This window comes from Osmerus mordax, chromosome 7 (assembly GCF_038355195.1).
Source record: "Osmerus mordax isolate fOsmMor3 chromosome 7, fOsmMor3.pri, whole genome shotgun sequence".
Taxonomy (NCBI): Eukaryota; Metazoa; Chordata; class Actinopteri; order Osmeriformes; family Osmeridae; genus Osmerus; species Osmerus mordax.
Genome location: NC_090056.1, coordinates 13371697 through 13394502, shown reverse-complemented (window position 1 = coordinate 13394502; position 22806 = coordinate 13371697). Strand labels below are relative to the sequence as shown.

General features: G+C 44.2%; 1 protein-coding gene across 1 annotated transcript in view; it reads right to left on the bottom strand.

Annotated features, from left to right (window-relative positions):
• Positions 1-22806, bottom strand: part of LOC136945511 (metabotropic glutamate receptor 7-like) — a 42200-nt gene that overhangs the window by 4658 nt on the left and 14736 nt on the right. Inside the window, exons 2-8 of the mRNA XM_067239383.1 lie at positions 21055-21271; positions 15837-15972; positions 15087-15241; positions 13886-14023; positions 11628-11828; positions 7055-7194; positions 4689-5624 (exon numbers count right to left, since the gene is read on the bottom strand). Of these exons, the coding sequence (XP_067095484.1) occupies positions 4689-5624; positions 7055-7194; positions 11628-11828; positions 13886-14023; positions 15087-15241; positions 15837-15972; positions 21055-21271 (1923 nt within the window). The remainder of the gene's footprint in view (positions 1-4688; positions 5625-7054; positions 7195-11627; positions 11829-13885; positions 14024-15086; positions 15242-15836; positions 15973-21054; positions 21272-22806) is intronic.

Genomic DNA, 22806 nt, shown 5'->3' with positions numbered 1-22806 from the left:
CATCTACTTAAATCAACTTACTGTACTTGAAAGACTAAAATGCCACTCATGTTCTTTTAGAGCATTTTGGAGTGAATGCAGAAAAGGGAAATGGGGGATTCAGTCACAGATATCTGCATGGCAGTAAAACTGACTGAACTGGAAAGAGAAAATGTCACAATTTACATACAGTTCTTTCAGAGTAAATAGCACCACTGATGGTACTCTTATCATTCGGTCTAAAGACATCAATTTACATGGCAGTCATGTTCTGTCTTTCTGATCTCAGCAATTCATTTAAATAGCAAAACTATCGACGTGCCGATAAACATACCTCTCTCTCTTGCTCTCTCTCTCTCTCTCTCTCTCTCTCTCTCTCTCTCTCTCTCTCTCTCTCTCTCTCTCTCTCTCTCTCTCTCTCTGACTCTCTGTCTCTCTCTCTCTCTCTTTGTCTCTCTCTGTCTCTCTCTGTGTAGACAAACAACAGAGAGATAGAGAAAGAGATCTAGCGCACCATGCATTAATAACACTATGAATGTCATGGTGCCCATATCAAGTGGTTCTCAACACATTCCGTTCCGCCTCATTGTCAACCAACAAAAGAATGGAATGGTTGTGCATGCTCCAGATTGTGTTGTCAATTTGTGGAGCGTATGACTGGGTATGGGAACATTGATCAGAGCTCTGAAGCAATGTATGATCATTTCTAATCACTAAACAATATCCAGCCCTAGTTATGTTTCCATGTTTGCTACCAGGTAACCTATGTCAAGTAACCATAGCAACACCACACACAGTTTTTTACTAACTACTAAAACACAGCTGAAACAAGTGTTTAATAATATTCTGGTATCTTCTATAATGCATTTCTGATAGAATCAGAATGTATTTATTGATCATATGAGAGAGTTGATTTGAGACCACACTAACCAGAGACACTTGACGTAGGTCAGGGGTTCTCTCTCTTTGACTGTGTCTTTCTCAACCAACACACACACATGCATAGATACATGTCTGCATACATCATGTCACCAAATTGCTACGGTAACCTGTCCAAGCTGTCTTCTGAGTGCAGTAGGAGCCTGACCCAAATTCTCAGTCCTCTCACCCATCACAAGAATGTTTAGCTTGTCATGGAGCATTCATAATTAATTCCTGTTGCTTTAACATAAATAAATACATGAAGTCAATTTCACAACTGCTTGGCAACTCTCTATTTATAGTCACTGTAATGATTTATTAAGATACTCATCAGGAATCAAACGATTGCCTGTGAGTTTTACATCTTAATGATGAGCCAAACGCCCAGACCAACATCCACACAGAACATATGCTGTCTTCCACTCAAACAAAAGCTGCTGACAACTATTACATAGTCTTTGCCACCGGGGATGGATTTAAAGCACAGGCAATTTAGTGTCGTATAAATTGAAGATTATAAATGCGCACAGAGATGGAGACTCGATCCAGTTAGTGACAATTAAAGGTTGTTCTCTGCCCTGAAAGTGAATGCCTTTAATAATGGATTGCGTGATATGAAGTCTCTGCTAATCTACCTGGTAGTCTCCTGGTGTTAAGGGTGGCCTACTTTCTAGGCTGGCTGGGATCATGAATAACTCTGCCTGCCTTCCGCGCCCACTCTGGGGACCTCAGTCTGCTTATGAATGGCTCTCATCGACTTTCTGATTGGCTGTCATTCTCTGTTGAAAATGTAAATTCTGGACCAGCATAGATTAAAAACAGCCTCACACACAGCAAAAGAGTTCCTATGCTGGGATCCACTCAAAAAGCCTCTGTGGTAGAATGTGTTTACAATAGGTTTACTTTCTCAAATATGCAATTCTAATTAATTTCTCTGAGGTTGTCACTAAGGTTCAGAATTTACAAACAGCCTCTGGTTTCCACAATTCTTCCCTGTTGACTTTCAGGTTTTTGTGAGCAGATATTGTACTTTTACTGGTCCCAGAGGCACACATAAGCATCATCCAAAAACAGGAGTACAGGGAGGCAATGCCTCCACCAGGAATGTTATGTCGCCCTCTCATCAAATAAAGTTCTTTGTAGAAAGAGAACGGGATTAAAAGGTACTCCAGCAAAGAGCTTTTTTTTGCCTGTTTAAAATTGAATGAGGAAATGGATCTTGCCAAGTATCCTTTGCCACTGGTAATCTATCTTGGCAGCTCTGTGTGTATATGAGAAGTTCATATGAGAACAAGAACCCTATAACAAGAGTCTAAGTGTATAACAGACGTTGTGGTAGGAGTGATGTGTAAAGGGGTTTCCTCTCAATGTGGCGAGACCTAACTCTTGCTGATTGTGTCTTGGAAGCTTTCTCTGCTTCCAGAGAAGGTTCAGATGCTTGCTGTTTCAGGATGACTTCCATGCCTGTCCATACCTGTATTAATATCTAGTGGATTACAATTTGAATAAAATAGTGATAGTATCATTACTGTAATGTTGTTTATAAGACTGGACTTTACAACCGTGAAGTACAATGCATTGTTTATTAAAACCTGACAGATGACACAGAAAATGTCAATGGCTTAAAATGTCAATGTCATACTGTAACTATGGCTGACAAAATAGGCATGTTGTGGCACCATTACTTTAATTGATGAGTATTATTTATACTTTGGTACATTTTCCAGATGTTTAGTTTGCCGGAATAATGTCTGTTATATTCCTGGTAGTTGAGTTTGCGTTTCCAAAATGTCTATTTCTGATAGATACTTTTTAATGAGAAGGCTCTGGAAACTGGTGATTTTCACAGTCATCAAGCCCAGTGTGGTGACTGAACACAAGCAGGTGCAGAGGAGAGGGGGGCAGGACGGTATATGATCTTTTGTTTCCGTTTGCGCATGGCTTCCCTCTACATTGGTTTGGGACAGGGGCTGGGGCAGGGGAGGGGGGAGCGTCACAGGTGAATAAGGACAGAGGAATTGTGCCAAACTGTAGAGAATTCACTCAGCACAGCCACAGACTTCTAGCTGTGATATCAAGCGGGGATAGAATAACATAAGGTCAAATGGATATCTAAATCTAAGGATTAACAGCAGCATTATCACAACTGTGCCTCCACAAATCTTTCGATAATGGTTGGCTCGGAATGACAGAGATGAATCGAAATCAAAAGTCTGTGTGACTTTCAGCCTCAGAAAACCCTGCAAGGTATTTGTAAGATAAGAGACCAGCTCAAATACACCAGTGTGTTTCCAAGTGTGCACAAGTCCTTGTCCTAACACACACAAACACACACACACACACACACACACACACACATGCATGCAAGCACACACAAGCACACAAAACCTAAACATCTCTCACCTTAAACTCACCTTATCCACACAGTGTAACCTTTCTAACTGGATTGTTGGAAAAGGTAGGTGTCTTGCTTGAGTGACAGCTTACATAACTTTAACTTCCTATCTACTGAAGCACACAGGGGTGGGCCCACAGAAACCATGTCTGCAGTGGCTACAGTGTGAGCTGGAGGTGTGAGGAAGATGTGAGCCAGTCATATCCTTTAAGGGTTAACTGCATAAGGAGGAAAGATAAACACATTACCGGCTCGCTAGTCGCCGTGAGTAACATAATGAACTCCTAATCGCTTCTGAGGGCGTAATTCATCTATGAAATCAGCAGCAAATTGAGATGAGGAAAATAAGTTTCTGATCCATCTCGTTGTGTAGCATAGCGGGAAGGATATTGAGCGGTGTGCCTCTCAAAAGGTTAGCAGTAACACTTTCCTGTCAACGTCGATATTGTGCCAGTGGAAAACTTCCCCTCAGTTCAATCATGTACACAGAACCTGCCAAGCAGCACACACCGGGCATGAACTGAGCCAATGAATGCATCTGTATTCTGTCCAATACTGGTCAGATAAGCAATGGCTAGCACTGAGGGTTAGAATGTCACATTCTCCATCAACTCCGCTACCTGCTGATGTCAAGTGAATTCTCGAGTGCAGTTGTTAACAAATGGAGTGCCTAGAGTCAGATCTCCATATGTTCCCCACTTCCCACAACTCTTCCTCCTCCAACTCCACCCTTCTCCTCCTCTGCAGTTGCAACCCTATTTCAAACAATCCTCAGGCACCCCACAACATTCCAGTACTCAGCCATCCCTCTCCCTCTCCTTTAAAATGCCTATTTATGTCCTTCAGTCCTTGTGTGAAGTTTTATGAACATTCGAGCCGTATGATTTTGAAATCAAAAGAAAATGAGTGTTGAACATTTAAATTGTGTGTGTGTGTGTGTGTGTATGTATGTTTGCACACGTGTGTGTGTCGTCTGTGCGAATGTGTTGACATGAATGACTTTGACTTATTGCTTAAAACACTCTGCTTTTGCACTGCACCACAACATGGTATCTTGTACATTTGTATTTTTTGTAATATTTGTATTTTTGTATTTTTATATTGTAATTTATGGCAACTTATATTTATCCCACTTAGTACTGCTAGTTTATGTACCCTTAGTATAGTTAGTCCACATATTTAAATTTTAGGTATATGTTTATTGTATGCACCTTCCTGCCAAAGCAAATTCCTTGTCTGTGCAAACTTTCATGGCGAATAAATCCCTTTCTGAGTCTGATTCTGATTCTGAATGTGTGTTTGCAAGCGATAAAACGAAGGCACAAGGCAGAGGATGGCGTGACGGCAGAGGGAAGGAGAGAGAGAGGGCGGTAGGGCGAGAGCGATGACTCACCTTCTCTGCAGACTGGGCCGTGCCAAAGAAGATGGGGATGAAGGCCAGCCACACGATGCAGGTGGTGTACATGGTGAAGCCAATGGGCTTGGCCTCGTTGAAGTCCTCTGGCACGTCCCTGGTCTTGATGGCGTAGATGGTACACGTGACCATCAGCAGGATGCTGTAGCCCAGCGAGCAGATGATCTGCAGGTCCGTGATGTCACACTTCAGCACACCACGGGCCAGCATCGGATCGATTGTCTTCTGCTCCTCGTAGTCGATGATGGTGTTGGGCGGGTCCACGGCGAACCACACCAGCACGCCCAGAAGCTGCACGCAGATCAGGCTGGAGGTGATGGCGATCTGGGAGGTGGGGCTGATGAGGCGAGGGGCGGTGACCGTCTGCTTGCCCTGCTCGAAGATGCGGTAGATGCGGTTGGTCTTGGTGAGCAGCGCGGCGTAGCTGATGCACATGCCCAGGCCCAGGAAGATCCGGCGGAAGGAGCACACGCCCACGTCGGGCTTGGCGATCATCAGGAAGGTGATGATGTAACACAGGAAGATGCCCGTCAGCAGCACGTAGCTCAGCTCCCGCCCCGACGCCCGCACGATGGGCGTGTCGTTGTAGCGCACGAACGTCGCCATGACGAAGATGGTGGCGACAATGCCCAGCATGGCGAGGAAGACGGGGATGACAGCCCAGGGGGAGTGCCACTCCAGCTTGACGATGGGGATGGGCTGGCAGGCGGTGCGGTTGGGGTTGGGCCGCATGTCGTAGGCGCACAGGCGACAGGAGGTCTCGTCATACTGGTACTGGTAGCCGTCACACAGCTCGCAGTGCCAGCAGCAGGGCATGCCCTTCACCTTCTTTTTCCGCTCGCCAGTCTTACAGGGCAGGCTGCACACAGAGATAGGGACCTCCTGCTCCCCCTCCGGCCACTGCAGCTCCTCCAGCTGAGAGAGAGAGAGAGAGAGAGAGAGAGAGAGAGAGAGAGAGAGAGAGAGAGAGAGAGAGAGAGAGAGAGAGAGAGAGAGAGAGAGAGAGAGAGATTAGAAGGAGTTGCTACTTGGATAATAGTGGATAATCGTCTGCAGTATATTTACCTGGTGGCAAAAGGGATGTAATGGTAAGTGTTTCAAAAGGACTGCCAGGTGAGCAGGTTTCTTCCTTAATGAATGCCCTCACCAACAGTCATGACTGTAGCCCAAAGGCATGCTATTATAATACTAGAATACAGGCGAGAAAAACACTGCTGGATTGTTTCCCCAAAGAAGATTTTATCTTCCACCACTATGTAGTAATGGAAATCTCCAAGGCCACAGCGCTTACTTTTTATTGAATGGAGAAAAATGTAACAATGAAATTCCAGATACATGTGATTACTGTAATAAAGAACACAGGAGCCAGTGAGGTACAAAATGGGATTAGTCTGGACGAGATGAGGGATTTAGAGCTGTAAAATGCCTTTTTTACGGTTGTCTTAGTCAGGGCTGTACTCTGGATCTTCATAGTGACTCAGAGAAAGCCTACAATACCAGAGGAAGGCCTGAGGAAAGATGCTAAGATACTGAACCACCTCTGGGATACTGCACTGCTATTCAAAGCCACATTACTCTAACCCATGCCACAGTACATATCAATACGTGTAATCTCCAGCACCGACTTCTCTTTAGGACTGACACATTGAAGCCTATCTCTCATGTCATCACTCCTACAATCTCTGCCAAGAATGGAGATCTTTTAGTAACAAATCGGAACTTGTTTTAATAATGATCACATCAAGTCTTGACTGACCTACACGGACTCCTACAGCACAACGTACTGAAGGATGAACCAAACACTTGTCCTCTAATATCAACAATATATCAACACATCAGAGTCAGCCAGAAGTTACTGTGGATGCTAGCAGGTGTTTTGCCTGTATACCTGGCTGACAGATGTGTTGTTTTGCAGTTGTCGCCGCAGATCACCATCTATCTGTGGCCGAGCAACAGACCTTTATTTTATAGACAATAAACGGTGCTGTATGGAGAGGTTCCTGATTACACACTGGCTGGAAACAGTAATGAGACCAACAGCACTGTTGCTATGGAGACTACAGGCAAGATTTGTCACCTTGGATGGAACTGGCTGCCTTAGTATTTCAATTTTGATTTTAGTTGATTCCATGGTTAATGTGACCCTACTACACTGCTTCTTCATTGATTATATAATTACATGATTATACACTTTTCTGTCAAATGTCCCTCAACAATCAAAACGTTCTGTCCTGTAATTATCAGTTTGCTCTCTCTCTGGCCAGACAGCCACCAGAGCGGCCCAAGCTGTCATTTAGTAGCCCTCTTTGTGGCCTGCTCTTAACCGAGGGCCCTGCCAGCCTCACCTTGAGCTGCAGTGTCTCCACCCACTGGCCCACGGGCCTGTACTCAGGGATGGACGAGTTGGTCTTCTGGAACTGGAACAGGTCATAGCGTCCTGGGGCGTCACCGTTTCTGTTGAACATGACTGAGGTGCCGGCGCTGCCTGCAGAGGAGAAGAGAGGAAGGCCAGTCTCAGAATGCTGTCTCAAGCACACGCTCTCTAGGGAATACAGTGCGAACATTAAGTCAGAACAGAGCAACATTGGTGTTCAGCCCACTGCCTTTCCCTATGTGATGGGTAACCTAGAAAGTAATGGTACAGACACAGGCCTGGGGGTCACAGTGGTTTGGTCCCTGTATGCACAGTAGGAGCTAGTCATAATGGCCATGACCTATATCCCTGCCTCCCTGGGGATAGGAGGCAGGCCAACTAGTTCCATTCTGACCAGCAGCTTCACCTGGTTGATCAGAGATCCAGGGCTGCTCACCAGAGAAGCTCTGTATTTATATCTGTGCTCTACATCATTAGATCCGTGCGCCACATCATTAGGATCCGTGCACCGCCTCATTAGGATCTGTGCAGCGCATCATAAGAGCCATGTGCAGCTGTAAATCTGTGGACCGATATGATAAGATGCTTGTTCTTCAACATGGATGCACATTTCCTAAGGTCAGAATCAAACAATTCCAGTTGGACGTTCAGGACATGTGGAGGAGAGCAGAGATAAATAGGTCAGCCAGAGCATCGTACGGCTCCCATCTGGTCTCAGTTTGTAACAGGCTGTATCAAGCAGAGCCCTGTAGATTTCACTAATTAGCTTAGTGAAGACTCTGGACACCTGAAACATTGTACTTCGAGCAGTCTGTGGATTATTAAAATGGAGTGTGTGTGTGTGTGTTCCCTGACGCACCTGTGAAGGTTCATTTGCTCTGGACAAAGTGTCTGTGTGTATATGTGTTTACTGTACGTTGGTTTGTGCATGTTTGGGTTGACGCTTGCATTTCTAGCTTGTTCACAGAGTGAGAACGTGTTGTGCTTTGTAATGTGACGTTTGCCCCTTCATGCACTCTGGGTCATTCTCTATTACCTTGCCAAAGTGAGAGAAACTAAAACACTATTCTTTCATCCATGTGTTCACCTTGAAACAGCATACAAAAACTCATGGGGAAGGTACCATTTCTGAAATGGGACAGGGGGAGTCACACCACTGTTGGCATGGGAATTGTCTGCCTTAATAGCTCTGGCTATAAAAAGTGTAAAAGGTGAAGGATAACATAACAGAAGTCTAAAATGGTCTAGGGGACATGCTGCCATTGTGTTTTGTGCAGGACTCCTGTCCTGGAGGTAAACCTCCCCCCTAGTTTATGCTGGAAGAATACCAGTGCTCCATTCAACTTACATCCAAGGACATTTGTCATTGAACATTTCTCCTAAACCCCCAGTCTTCAACACCTGTCTACGGTCTGAGTCAAGTAGCAGGAACAAGCAGTAGTGAGGGAAAAACCTTCAACTCCTTCATGAGCCACTTTGAGGAAATAATGTATAGTCAGGGCTTTCCATCGAACCAGAGAGAGATCCAGAGTGAGAATCAAGATTCTCTCATCTATTCTAAATCATCCAGTCTTTGACAGCATGGTGAAAGATCAATAGGCTGGGGGTGTGAATACATGTTTTCAAAAAATGTGTAGCGTGCTACTAAAACACAGTTTACAGTCTAAAAACATACAGCAGAAGAATGGCTGCTGTAGCAAAAGAAACCTCCCTCGGTAACAGGGATGCTTTATCTGTCAAATGGCACGTAAATGTCACGCCTGCAACACTAGTGTGTAGACAACCTCCCCCGTATCTCCTGAAATGGAGTGACTGTGGTTCATAGTATCCTGCAGCCCTACAGTAAGTATGACAGCAAGAATGTGAATGTTCCCCGCCCATGGCAATACACACGGCTGCATGCACACACACATTCATTTACTTTAGATAGTGAAATAAATGCTTGGCCACTTGGCTCTTTGGTTCTAAAGCAAATAATTAGGCAACATTGCTGTCTTTGCAGATAAAAATCCATTACATATTCAATTCTATTTCCCGTTGCCTGTCATTTCCAAGGGAACAAAATGATCCGTGTAGACAGCTTTGTGAGAGCGCTGTATTAGATAAAAGATTCATACGTTTGCATGTGGCTCTGAACTAAGACATGACTAAAGTGCCCTGCTGCTATGCTGTGTGGAGCAGTGTGGGTGGACTGGGGAGCCACGGCTGTTTCTCTCGCATCATTATTCTCTTTCTCTCTATCCCTCCCTCTCTTCCTCTCTTCAGTTCTGTGGCTCCGGCACAGTGGGGAGATCAACAAAGAAGTCTTACACTGGCTCTCACCCGCATACACATTAACGCAGACACACACACACACACACCCTAATATGCACCGACCCTGTCTAGATGCAGTAAAGAACAGTTGAGATAAGGTTGTCAAAGCCGCAGGAGAAGTAACTTTTGCATAATGTTAAAAGGGTTTGTGAATACTGCATCCCTGGGGGTAGAGAGATAGGGGCTTCCTGACTACAGCTTACCTGAGGTGAGTCTCCCTGCTCGCTCAGTACAGCTACATTAGCCTGGTTTGTTTGCTATGCTCATGGCTCTACACGTGAATGGAGATGACAACAGCATGTATTCTTCTGTTTCTGAGGACTGTGGCACACTTTACAGGTTGTATTGGAATGTGTTCCACGGGTATATAATCTATTTAGAAAGCCAGGGTCCTTTTGGGACCTTTGACAATTATTGTCCAGAAATGCAGTGGCGAGTCCACACAAACCTCATCTGACCACTAGTGAGAGACATCTCTGGAACAAATAAATAATACAATAAGAGGGAACTAGAGAGGATACAATTTCTGGGGAAATTGTAGGGTGTGCTTGCTTGCGTCGGTTGCACAGGGGTCCGTTTTTGAATGACATTTTTACAACTGATATTTCTGTATATTTTATATAAAAATGCATACTTATTATTTATAAAGATTACATAGATTTAAAAGCATTTTTTTTGCTGCTCATTTACAACTGAAAATACGAGTGAAGTGTAGAATGAAATATGATATTTTCTATGATATTTTCAGGCATTTAGCCTACTCATTGCATTCATTCATTAATAAAGAACCCCCTTTGAAGTTTATTCTACGACGTTACCCGGCAGTAGAAGATGGAATCGCGATTCAAACAGTACCATCTGCTAACTGAAAATATGCCCCCCAAAACGTAAATAAGCTTGACATTTATTTAATGGAAAATCGCTCATTCATAAAAAGCTCACAGGTAGCGATCATTGTCAGTAACAACGCAAAATGCGATATAGCCCTGTGTGGAGAAGCTGCCCCGGTAAATTGTACTACTACGGTACAGTACTAGACTACTGCTGTGTTCGTCTTGGTAGCGATTGCGTTGGTTGAATTGGATTTAACGTTCCGTTGTACGGTTTAGGCTGAAATTAATGATTTTCATGAACAGATTGACAACGTTTAGGCTGTGGCAATGAAGTTCAGGTTAGTAGTTAGATAGACTTTTGATTTCAGTAAGGGGAGTGCCGAACATGTTCTGTCGCCGTTTGACTTCCTAAACAGCTGTGTACTGTAGTTACATGTTTTTGTAGTGTGTCTCGCGTAAGCTACAGCGTTGCAGTGAGCTACACTGGTTTGAAACCACAGGTAATGGTAATTTCACCAACAAATCGTTTACTAATGTCAGAATAAATCCTACAACGAAAATGTATATGTGAGGAATGTTTATTTTAACGATTGAAAACAGATACATCATAGACCACTGTAGTATGTGTTGCCCGGGCAACACAGGCTAATGTCATGATGCTAATACTTCAGTGAAATAGTAGACTACTGTTTCCGAAAGTAAATGTACTTCCTTAATAATATCAGCTTATATTGTACATTACACATCACAATTGTGTGTCATATCACAAAGTAAAATGAGTAAATAGTTATCACCCTGGCCTCTTTGCTTGTGGCGTTTTTGCAGCTGCCTTGCAGTAAAGCTATAGTTAGCCTAGCTATCACCCAAGTTAACAGATGCGAAACGAATGTTCTGCCAAAGGTAGTCACGCGTGTTTTCGTGACGTTAGTGACGTAGTGACGTTAGTAATGTCAGTGACTGTGGCTAGCAAATTAGCCACCGTTAGCTTCACTTTTCGCCACAAAAACTTAACTTGAGCCTAAACCATGCAACGGAACGTAAATAAAAATACAAGCAACTCAATTGCTACCAAGACGAAACCTTTGACACCTAGGTTGTCTATGTAGGCCAAATATTGACAAAGATTTAGGGGGGCAAAAATAAATAATAAATATATATGTGAGAGAACAAATGTTGTGCTCTCGCCGAAGGCTTGAGCACACCCAATTACCATCATTTCAAGAAAAAAAAGCTTTAATAGTAAAGCATTAAAAAATAAGCTTTGTATTCTAGACTGAAATAGAGACAACATTGTAAGGGTATGGAAATCCTCCTTGTATTCACAGGGTTCTACAACCCATTTTCCTTCCCCAACCTCACCAACAGAACGCATACCCTGTTAGGGGAGGCCTGACTCACCGTTGAAGTTGCCATTCCTAATGTATTTGAGCAGGGTCTTTCCATCAGCAAGCTCCATCTGGGGGCAGATAGCAGGGTGGTCTGGACACAGGTCCCTCTGCATGCTGTGGAGGGCGTGGGCCATGGCGTACACTGCATCTATCACAAACTGAACCTTTCCCTCCTGTTCATACTTGGAGTCGATACCTATTCGCTCCTGACCTAAGGGAATAAAGGAGGGAGAAAAACAGAAGATGTCACAGATATGGAGGTGAAGATATTATATTCTGTAAGCAGCATACAATGTCACCTCAGTCACTGGTATTTATACAGCCTCCTTTAACTACCAACAACCAATTACTGGGGTCAGATGGCTGAGCGGTTAGGGAATTGGGCTATTAATCAGAAGGTTGCTGGCTCGATTCCCGGCCGTGCAATATGATGTTGTGTCCTTGGGCAAGGCACTTCACCCTACTTGCCTCGGGGGAATGTCCCTGTACTTACTGTAAGTCGCTCTGGATAAGAGCGTCTGCTAAATTACTAAATGTTCAAAAACAAATACTAAATGTACTGCTGTACAGTTATAATATATTTAAACTTTAGTTAAACTTTGCAAATAAAGATAGATACAATGCTGCGTTTCAGTAAATGTCAGAATAGCCAGTGATACACTCGGCTGGTTACAGTGCAGAAGCCCCATCCTCTGACACTCCCTTCAATGCATTGCCCTTTCACTGTAGGCTTTTTACATCACACTGCCTCGGCACTGGTTGCATATATAATGAATTCATCTAGCTGGTAAGGATCCTGCACTGGCCTGTTTCAAAGTGGTAATGTGAACAGATTTCTTTATGATGTTGGGCATATGGAAACTAAATGTGTTCATTTGAAAGAATAAGAAAGTAATTAGCATGAAAGCATTACTGTAACAAGAAAGAAACAAATACATTGGGGGTGCAAAAATAACAGATGAAATGGAATATGTTACAGTAAACAGCACATCAGGGAGCACCAGCCAGAGCACTAGGGGAGTGTGTGTTGTGTGTGTGTGTGCGTGCGTGTGTGTGTGTGTGTGAGAGAGAGAGAGAGAGAGAGAGAGAGAGAGAGAGAGAGAGAGAGAGAGAGAGAGAGAGAGAGAGAAGAGAGAGAGAGAGAGAGAGAGAGAGAGAGAGAGAGAAAGAGAGAGTGAGAGAGTATGTGTGTTGTGAACACTGTATGAAGGTTTGCAGTCCAAGCAAACCAAAAAGCCGGGCCCACCATGACGAGAACATGAACGTGGGAGAATGGCACAAGCTGAAGGAGGTCAAAAGCAATAAATGTTGACATTTCCTCCCGTTTCTCTCCCTTGAACAAATATTTCAGCCCACGCACAACCTTTTTGTTTTCCAGCGTGGTGAGTAGAGTTGAATGCAAAAGCCTCTGCCTTTAGACATTCATAAATTAGACGTGCCTGCAATAATATGGAAAATAAGTCTCTACAAGTCTTAGAGAAACATTTTCTTAAATCTGACTGAAAGCAAACAACCCCAATATAGAGTTTAGTCTCTTAGATATAATACTTTGAGGTGAAAAAAGTCATCTTAAAGCAGAACTGTAGTGGAGTGCTGCAAGGACAAGATTCAGAAGTAAGTGGCACATAAGTCCCTGTGTACACTTGTGTCACATGCACACAAAGAGCACATCTTCAAAGATGCCGTTATAGTCGCTGCTGTCATCTATTTCACCTGAACAGACACAGCTCTGAACACAAACACAGGGCCATAGACAGCACATCCCTGCCAGCCCCACCCCTACGCTGGAGCTCTAAGGGGTAGTACACAGGATCAGCTGTCTAAGGAACACTCACAACAAACTGTGAACAATATCAACACACCTCACTGGAAGTGATGTTCGCAGTGGGATCAAAACCCTGTCTGTAATACGACACTTGGGATCACGAACAGCATTACCTTGCACACTGAGTTACTCGCACCGTTCTCTCTACTGCACCCTTACCAAATGATATGCATGTTGTCTGCTTAGTATACAGGTCATGATCTGCTGTGTAGTCATGTTGCAGGTTTGGGCAGAGTAGAAGTTCCCCATCATACAGTATTAGCAAGCCAGCCAAACAGGTAGGTAGGTAGGTAGGTAGGTAGCTAGGTAAGTAGCTAGGTAGGTAGGTAGCTAGGTAGCTAGGTAGCTAGGTAGCTAGGTGGGTTGTTGGATAAGTAGGCGGATGGACAGACGGACAGACAGATAGATAGTTAGATAGATAGACAGATAGATAGTCTCAGTACCTGTGCACTTCCTACTTGTGTCCTCTCTCTTGGAGGAGCTGAGGAGCCTACAGTCGAAGTTCTCCTCCCAGAACTCTGCAAACCACACATTCCTGCGATTGTTCTCAAGGGTGAGCGCCATGAAGTATTCATCAAACCCTGAGAATCGAAACAAGGAGAGCACTGCAGTTCCGTACCAATTATTAACATAGACCAACCTGGAGGTAATGAAGCGAGGTGTGTGTGTGTGTGTCTGTGTGTGTTCGGCAGCCCCACTTTCTATGGCCAATGTTCCTAAAAATGTGACCACTGAGGTTTCTTCCTTCTTCCTGTCTCCTCCTATGAAACTTACTTCATCTGGGATATTACATTAATTAAAAAGCCGGATGCATAATAAATGATAGGGTTCGTACGGTAAACGAGTATCCCTTATTTCCTGCGGGTAATCAATATTATAGTTGTCTACTGTGTAATAACATGCACAGACACAGGCCACTGTTAAGAGGTATCAGCTGCAACAGTGTCTGCATCGCAGCACCCTCCGTGATCTTCACACTTTGGAGGTTTCCTCTCTCTTTCTCTATCACTTCCGCTCCCTCCACTCCTTGCTCTCCCCCTGTCATGTCGGCTGAATCACAGCGAGAAGAGATAATGACTAATCAGGACTGAATGACTCGACTGATATTCTTTTGAGAGGTCCATCAATGATGCATGTTAGATTAATATAGTCCTTCTGCCTCCTGGCTTGACCAGACCATACATTGTCCTGTCTAGACCTCTGTAATCAAAGAAGACTTTATAAAAGTGGGTCAGATGGCTGAGTGGTTAGGGAGTCAGGCTAGTAAACAGAAGGTTGTTGGTTTGATTCCCGGCCTTGCCAAATTACGTTGTGTCCTTGGGCAAGGCACTTCACCCTACTTGCCTCGGGGGGGAATGTCCCTGTACTTACTGTAAGTCGCTCTGGATAAGAGCGTCTGCTAAATGCCTAAATGTAAATGTAAAAGTCATACTTTCATAGACCATAGATTGTAATAGTTATGGCTATTATGCCATTAATAAACCATTAAAACCATGTTGAAAAATGACAATAGTATCTGTTCAAGACAGCGACAGCAATTCAGCTACTAATACATATTCAGTGACTTTGCACCCCAGTACCACCCACAAGCTGGTGAACTGGGAAGGGGTATTTGTTTGTGTGGGCGTGTGTATGTGTGTGTACCTTTAATGGAGGAGCGTTTGGGCAGTATGGTGACTGCTCCTACAGCCACGTCCTCCAGCTGGTGGATAGGGCTGCTCTTCGCCCCCCAGCTGTCAGATCCAATCCACAGGAAATGCCCCACCTGATTGGCCCTCTTGGTGGCATTGAGAACTCCCCTGCAAGGGCAGCCATGTGTGAACCACAGCCGATACATGCAATCCAATACCCATTAGGAAGCTACTGCAAGCTATGCACACACTCAACTGCATAGGATGAAGCTCCTGAGAGTTTTCAAAGTGGACGCATACCATAAAATAGTGTCTCAGTATCACACACATTCAATCATCATCCATAATTGTATTATTGTGTATATAGATTGGCTAGAGTGTAAAGCAAGTTCTCTCTATCGCTCCATCACTCTCAGGGTCTCTCCCCCCCTTCTCTCTTATAATAAATGTCAGTTTGTATCCATCTAAATCTAATTTTCAAAAAAATCACCAGGATGCTAGATTCACTCTTTCTTTCCTGAGACATTCCCCACAAGGCATTGCAAATGAAACAATATCTCCAGCTCCTTGCTTGTGATCCATGCTATGACTTCTCCTCCAAGGCATGTTTGTGTTGCCTACACCGTGTACACACAGTAAATCTGTCTGCCTCCAACCTGTCCTCAGGGGCTTCTCCTCTGAGATTAAAAACCGCACCAAGGTTAGTAATCAACACCCCTCAACAACATGGATGTACCCAGCTGCAGTTTAGGGCTCTACCCACCGTATGTCTTCCTCACTGGCGAAGATGATGACTGCCCGGGAGTGCTGCGTCTCCAGCAGTTGTTGGATGGCTTTGTCGTAATCCTCCAGCTTGGAGTTAGGAGGAATCTTCAAAGACTGAGCAATGCAGATCTCACCTTTAAAGGAGAAAGAGTGAGATGATGAGGCCTCAGGGACACACACACACACTCACACACACACAAAACCACACACGCACACAAAAACCCTCAAGTCAAAACTCTTTCTCGATAAAGCTAAAGCTTTTCTCATGGAAATAATAGGAACTTCTAAACAAAGAGTTGGTGAGAAGATTGTGTCTTATATCCCGCTCTAGGATATTTCTTAGAGTGATGAATAGATGTGTAAAAACCACACACAATACATCACATTTACATTTCCGTCAACTCTAAGTCATGGTGGCTTACAACAAGAGGGATGAATAAAAGGAATGGAAAGGAAATCAGAAAAGTGAATAGTTAAACCATTTACAAAATGACAAAAGGGTTATGAGCAGAACCACAGCAAACTAAATGAATTTCCATGAAAACCGTACTGTAGAATGAACAAGAGAATGAGCACCTTCACTTTTCACAATTGATGAACACAGACATTTAAAAGTCCACCTCTTAATTGACTTTCCATTTAAATTAATTACCAAACATCACTGGGTGGTCACTGGTCCAATCAGATAGCCTGGCAGACTATACAAACAAAGATCATATTAATATTGACAATGAATCATTTTTTGGACAGGTCACTAATGAGTTTGTACAGGATGAAAGCTACTGATTGCTTATTAGATATTTGGCAAGCAGCCCGTGACAGTCACCTCAGAGAAGTGGCCTAAACTTTGTTGGCCATTGTCCTTGAGGAAATATTGATTAAGGCAATCTCTTGGGTTAATCCATGCTTGTCCAAATTTTAAACAAGGGCCTATACAATGACCCAATTTGCACCTGTCCACAGTTTAAGGTCATGCTTAAATATTGCCCGACAGCTCCGATAAGCGAGGTAAACACTGCTGGTGAAAACAGAGGCTGTTCAGGGAGGGATGAGATGGACCAGACTCCCCGGCAAATTAGCTTCTGTGCTGTGTCATCTTTAGGTCACATTCAAATACTCATTACCTGGCACAGACTAAACATTCTATCTTTTTAAAATACCCTGATTAGCACGGCTCTCCGGGAGAAGATGTGGGAGTGCTGGCTGACCTAACCTTTCAAGCTGGAGGAGTAAACAGACATCATTGTACACCTGAGCTGAGGCACATCATAACTACAGCAGCCACCATAGCAGAAAACAGGGTCCTGAGTCAACACACACAGCTCTCTATCCAAACCAATTAAAATGTCTCCCACTCAAGCGCTCCAGTACCAGATAACCTTTCAGTTTGGGTTTTCCTCAGCAGACAGAGAAATGGGAGGCAGGTCCTAATTGTCTCCTCAGGCTCATTACTATGATATAAACAGCTTTTAGCTGGCAGAACACACTTTGGCCAGTGCTTTTTGAGGTGTTTACTGTGATACATCAAAAGACAGTGGCAGATGATTGGTGGACCACTCCCCAACCTCTCAGCCCAGACCAGCCCATAAACAAACAAATAAAAAATTATTGGAAGACACTGAATCTCCACAAAGACAGTGTGGATGGCTCCTCTAATCGTCTTTAAGTGGACAAAACATGGGGGTGGCGCTCCCCTCCATAGTCATGGTAATGCTGGGGAATTGTGCTGTTCTCCTAAATGAAATGTGCCTGGCTCCTTGCTGTTCCAGCTCCAGTACTGTGGAGCAGCAGCTGCTGTATGTCTCACAGGGACACAGCTAAAGCTCGATTTTAGCACAGAGATTTCAAAATGATTCTTTGGGGCTCTAGGAGGCTTATGACGCTGCACATCAAGGTTTTCCATTTTGGGGAAACGGTCGTTCTTTTCTATGTCTAATTCTGTGGAAGGTATTAACAACACTTTTCAGCTTCAGGTGCTGTCATTCGCCTGCCTGTTTGTCTCTGGGTATTATGTGTGAGCATTAATGTAACATCATGTAAATCTAAAATGTGCATGTGCATGGCTTTGTGTGTCACAATGTGGCGTATAGAGTGCTCTGTCAGACGCGGCAGAGACATACGCTACTGTAGGTCAAAGCAGCCAGAGTTAGAGACAGAGGCCACAGCTGATGAAGATAAGCTGCCTTCAGAGCGGCTTCATCCCTGGGCATCAGGCTTGAACATGCTGCGTGGACTAGACTGCCCTGCAGGCTTCACACTGGTTGTGCAGTGAAGGCTAAATTATTGAATGGCTGCAGAATTCCTCATCAATCCGTCGACCAAGAGGATAATGCCAGAGCCAGGCCTATGTCCTGTCAGGATCCTGTGTTGAGGGTCTGACAGTCTTCACCTGGCCGTGGCAGGCCTTTTCAGGACATGAAAGACCTTTCCCTCAAGGGGGAGGTCTAAAAGACAGGGCTTAGAGTTGTGCTAAACAATACTGTATTTTAGAGAAATGTCAAGCTACCAGAATCACCAGAATTGGAGGATACAGTAAGACGAATTCCAATGCAAGAAAGCACTTCTTCTGTTGCAAAGTCTCATGGACCTTGCAACAGTGTAAGCCAGACAAACATTATGCAAGCTTGTCAAGTGTTTCTTTTGTGACACTGCAAGTATTAAAAACCTTTCAATATGAAACATTAAAACAATATTTCATTTATTGGGAGTACAGTTACTATCTACATATTCTCCATCCCTTGACTCCGTGCTCCCCATTTCAATGTTTGATTAATACATCAGAGATAAAATAGTGATGGTTTCATTCATCAGGTTGCTGGTAGTCTTCTGTTGATGAGTGGCAGTGCCAGAGGTCGTGTGCTGCATTAACTGCTTCAATTATTCATCCTAAATCCCAGAGATTTGGGAAATGCACTACACGGTGAGGAATCGGCCGTTCCCATTTAGCTTGGTCAACACATCCAGGAACGCCCTCTGAATCTGACTGGCTCTTGATGGAGTCAGCCCCCCCACAACCCCCCGCCCCTGTAGCTCCTCCCGGCCCCCTGCACCCAGCCCCAGGGGGATCCATAATGCTCCAATTATATTTATCACCTCCTGAGCAGAGAGGCAGAACGACTGTCTCCCTCCATCCCTCTCTCCTTCCACTTTTCTCCTCAACACAAGTGGGAAAATGGAATGGCATTCCTATTCTAGATGTGTGTGCCCTTTATATCCTATATTCCCCTCTACTGCCGTGTTCATAGTGCATGGCACTCAACAATAGACGACTATCCTGCAGGAGAAGGCTGTTCTATTTGTTGTGTTCATCTTCAGCAAATGCGTTAAGCTGTTGACCAAACACATGGGGCAACTCACTTGAGTGAACTTCACATTCAAACAAAAAATCTAAATCTTTTATATTTTTCCTCAAAACCCAATGCTAAATATTTGGACTATAGTTTGACATGTTTTCCACAAGCGATATGAAAATATGGTTTTGGCAGCTTGCTTGTAATTAATTTTAGAGTGATGTTTTGTGGGAGTTTTGTCCTCAAACGTGCTTGCATGAGTCTGTTTATCAAAGAGAAAACCCCTAACTGCATCGCTTTGGACTGGATCCAGAATCCAGACACAGAAAAATACAAATCAGATTAGTCTTTTCTCTGCTCCACTTACAAGCAAAGACAACTCAAAAGAAACAGCTATGGCGAAAGCTCTACAGGAGAAAGGAGAAGGAAGAGAAGAAATGATCGATACGAGCTGACCATCACTCCAGACGCTGCCCAGGGTAATGGGCACCCATATTGCATTAGTCTGCTGGGTGATTCTCCTTGAAGTGGTGAGGCGAGAATCCTACTAGTACTAATGCATTTGACATTTCACTCTAACCCAACCCACAAAAACATCTCTTGGTATCAGATTTCAACCTTATGGGCTAGTGCACTGTATGTTGTTGATATATTGTGTGCTGTTATACAGCCTATCTCTCTCATCTATGTATATGTTCCTTTTACAATTAACTCACTACACCCTCGAGCAGGGATTGAGACAGCCTGTTGTTGTCTATGGGGAGCTGCTGATACACGGTACTGTATCCTTTGAATGTACAGTTCCTCTTTCCTATTATGTAATAAACCCTTTGATTAAAGATACCATGCCTGCGGTGCATCTAATTCTCATTAGAGTTGTATATAAATGCAGGATATTGTTTTGTTGCTGCAGCTCTCTCTTGTAAAAGTGCCTCAACAGCAACAATATCCCATCATTTCACAGTCCTTCGTCTCAGCTCCTCTCAAGTCACAGCAGTAATATCAATGTTGAGTTCACTGGCCTTTAACAACAAAAAACTTCAGTGGGAAACACAACAAATGAAAACTATCTAGTAACTGAAGGCATGTCATGCACACTGGAGGGTGTAACAAGGCAAAATGAAACTTCCAAAATAACCAGTAAATCATCAGGACTTTTCCCTCATGCCCCCTCAGCCAACCACACAAGCTAACTCTTCCCAGCTGTTCTCTCTCGACACAAACTCCAAAGCTACAACAGCCTCTTCAAGATTTAATGAGTGATCAGACTGCACATGAACGCGCCCATATGAAATATTCATGTCTGCTGGACTTCTGATCGTGGCCCGTGGGATATCATTAGCTTTCTCCATCTCAGAGGTTCTCTCACGTCGCTCCAGTTCGGAGCTGGGAAAGTGGAGGGTGGACCAGACTGAAAAGGAAGTCACAGAGGCTGCACAGCACAGGAGGTGAGCTGGGATGTGTGGAGGTCAGGTTGGACTTATGAGGTGACCCTCATTCCCCCAATGAATACTGTAACATGAAGGCTGCACCTTGCATCATGGAATGGAATTTTCCAGTCCACATGTGGAAGTGGGTGATGCCTTAGTGCAGCCCACACACCAAGCTATTCATACTTTTATATCAAGGAAATCCACTTTCAACTCTGATGAGAAAGTGTTTAATTTACCTATGACTCATCAATAATAGATTTACTGCAGCAACATCCACATTAATCTATCTAGGTCTAAGCATATTTAGGTCTATTGTGATATTTTGTACACGGAATAACAAGTACATTAGGGCAACATAGCAGAAGCTTGAACTTTTCCAAGTTAATTACCTCAGTGTGACATAATTTCCCTCAGTGTGACATAATTTCCCTCAGTGTGACATCATTTCCGTCAGTGTGACCTCACTTCCCTGGCCACACAGCCCCCACCTCACCTGCTTCCTTGGAAAGCTTTGTGAAGGCCTCTACACCTCTCTCTCCGTAGCTGCCCTCCGAAGCCACAGTGGAGACGTAGGTCCAGCCCAGGGCCCTGATGATGTCCACCATGGCCTGGGCCTGGAACGAGTCTGGGGGCACCACTCTGGAGAAGAAGTCATAGCGCCTGTCGTCACTCAGTTCCGGGGCTGTAGATGCGTAGCTGATCTGGGGGATCTGTTTGGCAGAGAGACAGAAGGAGAGATCTTCAGTCGACCATGAAAGCTGATGTGCCGAGTGTGTGATGTGGGCACTCTGGTACACAGTGGTGTCCATGGCTGTCGCAGGCACCTGCGGGTGGTGGATAGTGTGAGTGAATGATCAGAGGAAACTGAGTTGGGAAACTTCAATCCTCACAATTTCTCCATCCACTGAAAGCCCTGTGGTGTGAGATGAGAGGTAGGCACAAATGGCTGTCATGCAGAACCTAGGTGAGTGTTACTCACTGATAGGGGAGACCTGAGTCCCACTTGAAATTTGGGCTGCACTTACAGTAGATAGGCTGTAAAACTTCTCAGAGTAACTACAGTAACTATGATATTCATCATCTTTATCTACGGAGGTGTGCTGATTTCCTATTGTAATTATGGCTGCCATCATCCTTCAACAGTTCAGGTACTGTCAGATGATGCATAAGGGAATACTGTACACAGTTTAGAAGGTAGGTCAGGGGTGGTATTGTATGTGTGTATGTACCCCCGTTTCTGTGATGAAGACTCGTCCTGTTGTGATCCTATCTCCGACACCTCATCAGCAGCGGTCTCTGAGGTGCCCTACCCTCGGCAACCCTTTGCTTACCTCCACTCTGCAATCACTGCAGGTGGAATGAATGTCCAGCCTCAAAATGGCTGCCTTGCATTGCTCAGGTGAGTAATGTTGTAAACACTCTTTCTCTCTATCTCTCTCTCTCTTTCTCTCACACACACACCCACACCCACACACACACACACACACACTCACATAGATGTTGAATGTGGTACATCATCACACAGTCTAATCTAAGGGCTCCATGAATGCCATCCATTTCTATTAGAGTGATCAAAAGCCAGTGGACACTGGGGAAACACAGGAATGAGGACACAGCAGCTCACTGATAGGATTCTAGAGCACTGCTTCACAACCACAGAGTGTGAGTTATAGCTTTGACCCACAACTCAAAAGGGGTCAACTGCATAAAACGGACAAAAAGAGGAGAGGAAAGGGAGGTCGTCTTCAAGACAACTTGATAGTTGTTGAATGGGCTAAATGTACCACAGTACCAAGTCTGCTGATGTAATGCAATTAAACAAATCCAGGAAAGAGGGATATATCAGATGTTTGTGGGTGAGCCACTTAAGCTGTGCCTGAATTCAATGTGCTGGGTCAAAAGGGGACAATAGCAAACTTATGGAAAAGGAGAGTAACAGCAATAAGCAATTAAAAACACCCTGGGCCTCTCACAAGGTCCAGCCAGGAGTCATGTACTGTACCTCAACAAAGCTCTTGCTGTTTTGTCCATGCACTCAAGCTTCCATAAAGGTCTTATAGATTTGTTGAGTCACATCCTACATTTGCAGGAATACAGCTTGTTTCCTTCTCAAACTCTCCTTAGCCTCTGGCTGCAGGGAGGCATTAAGATCATGGTGTTCTCAGTTCAGTCCAGTTACTGTTGATAGTAATTAGCACTTTGAACCCTGTGAAAGAAAAGCCTAAACTTTGAATCTATTAATGTC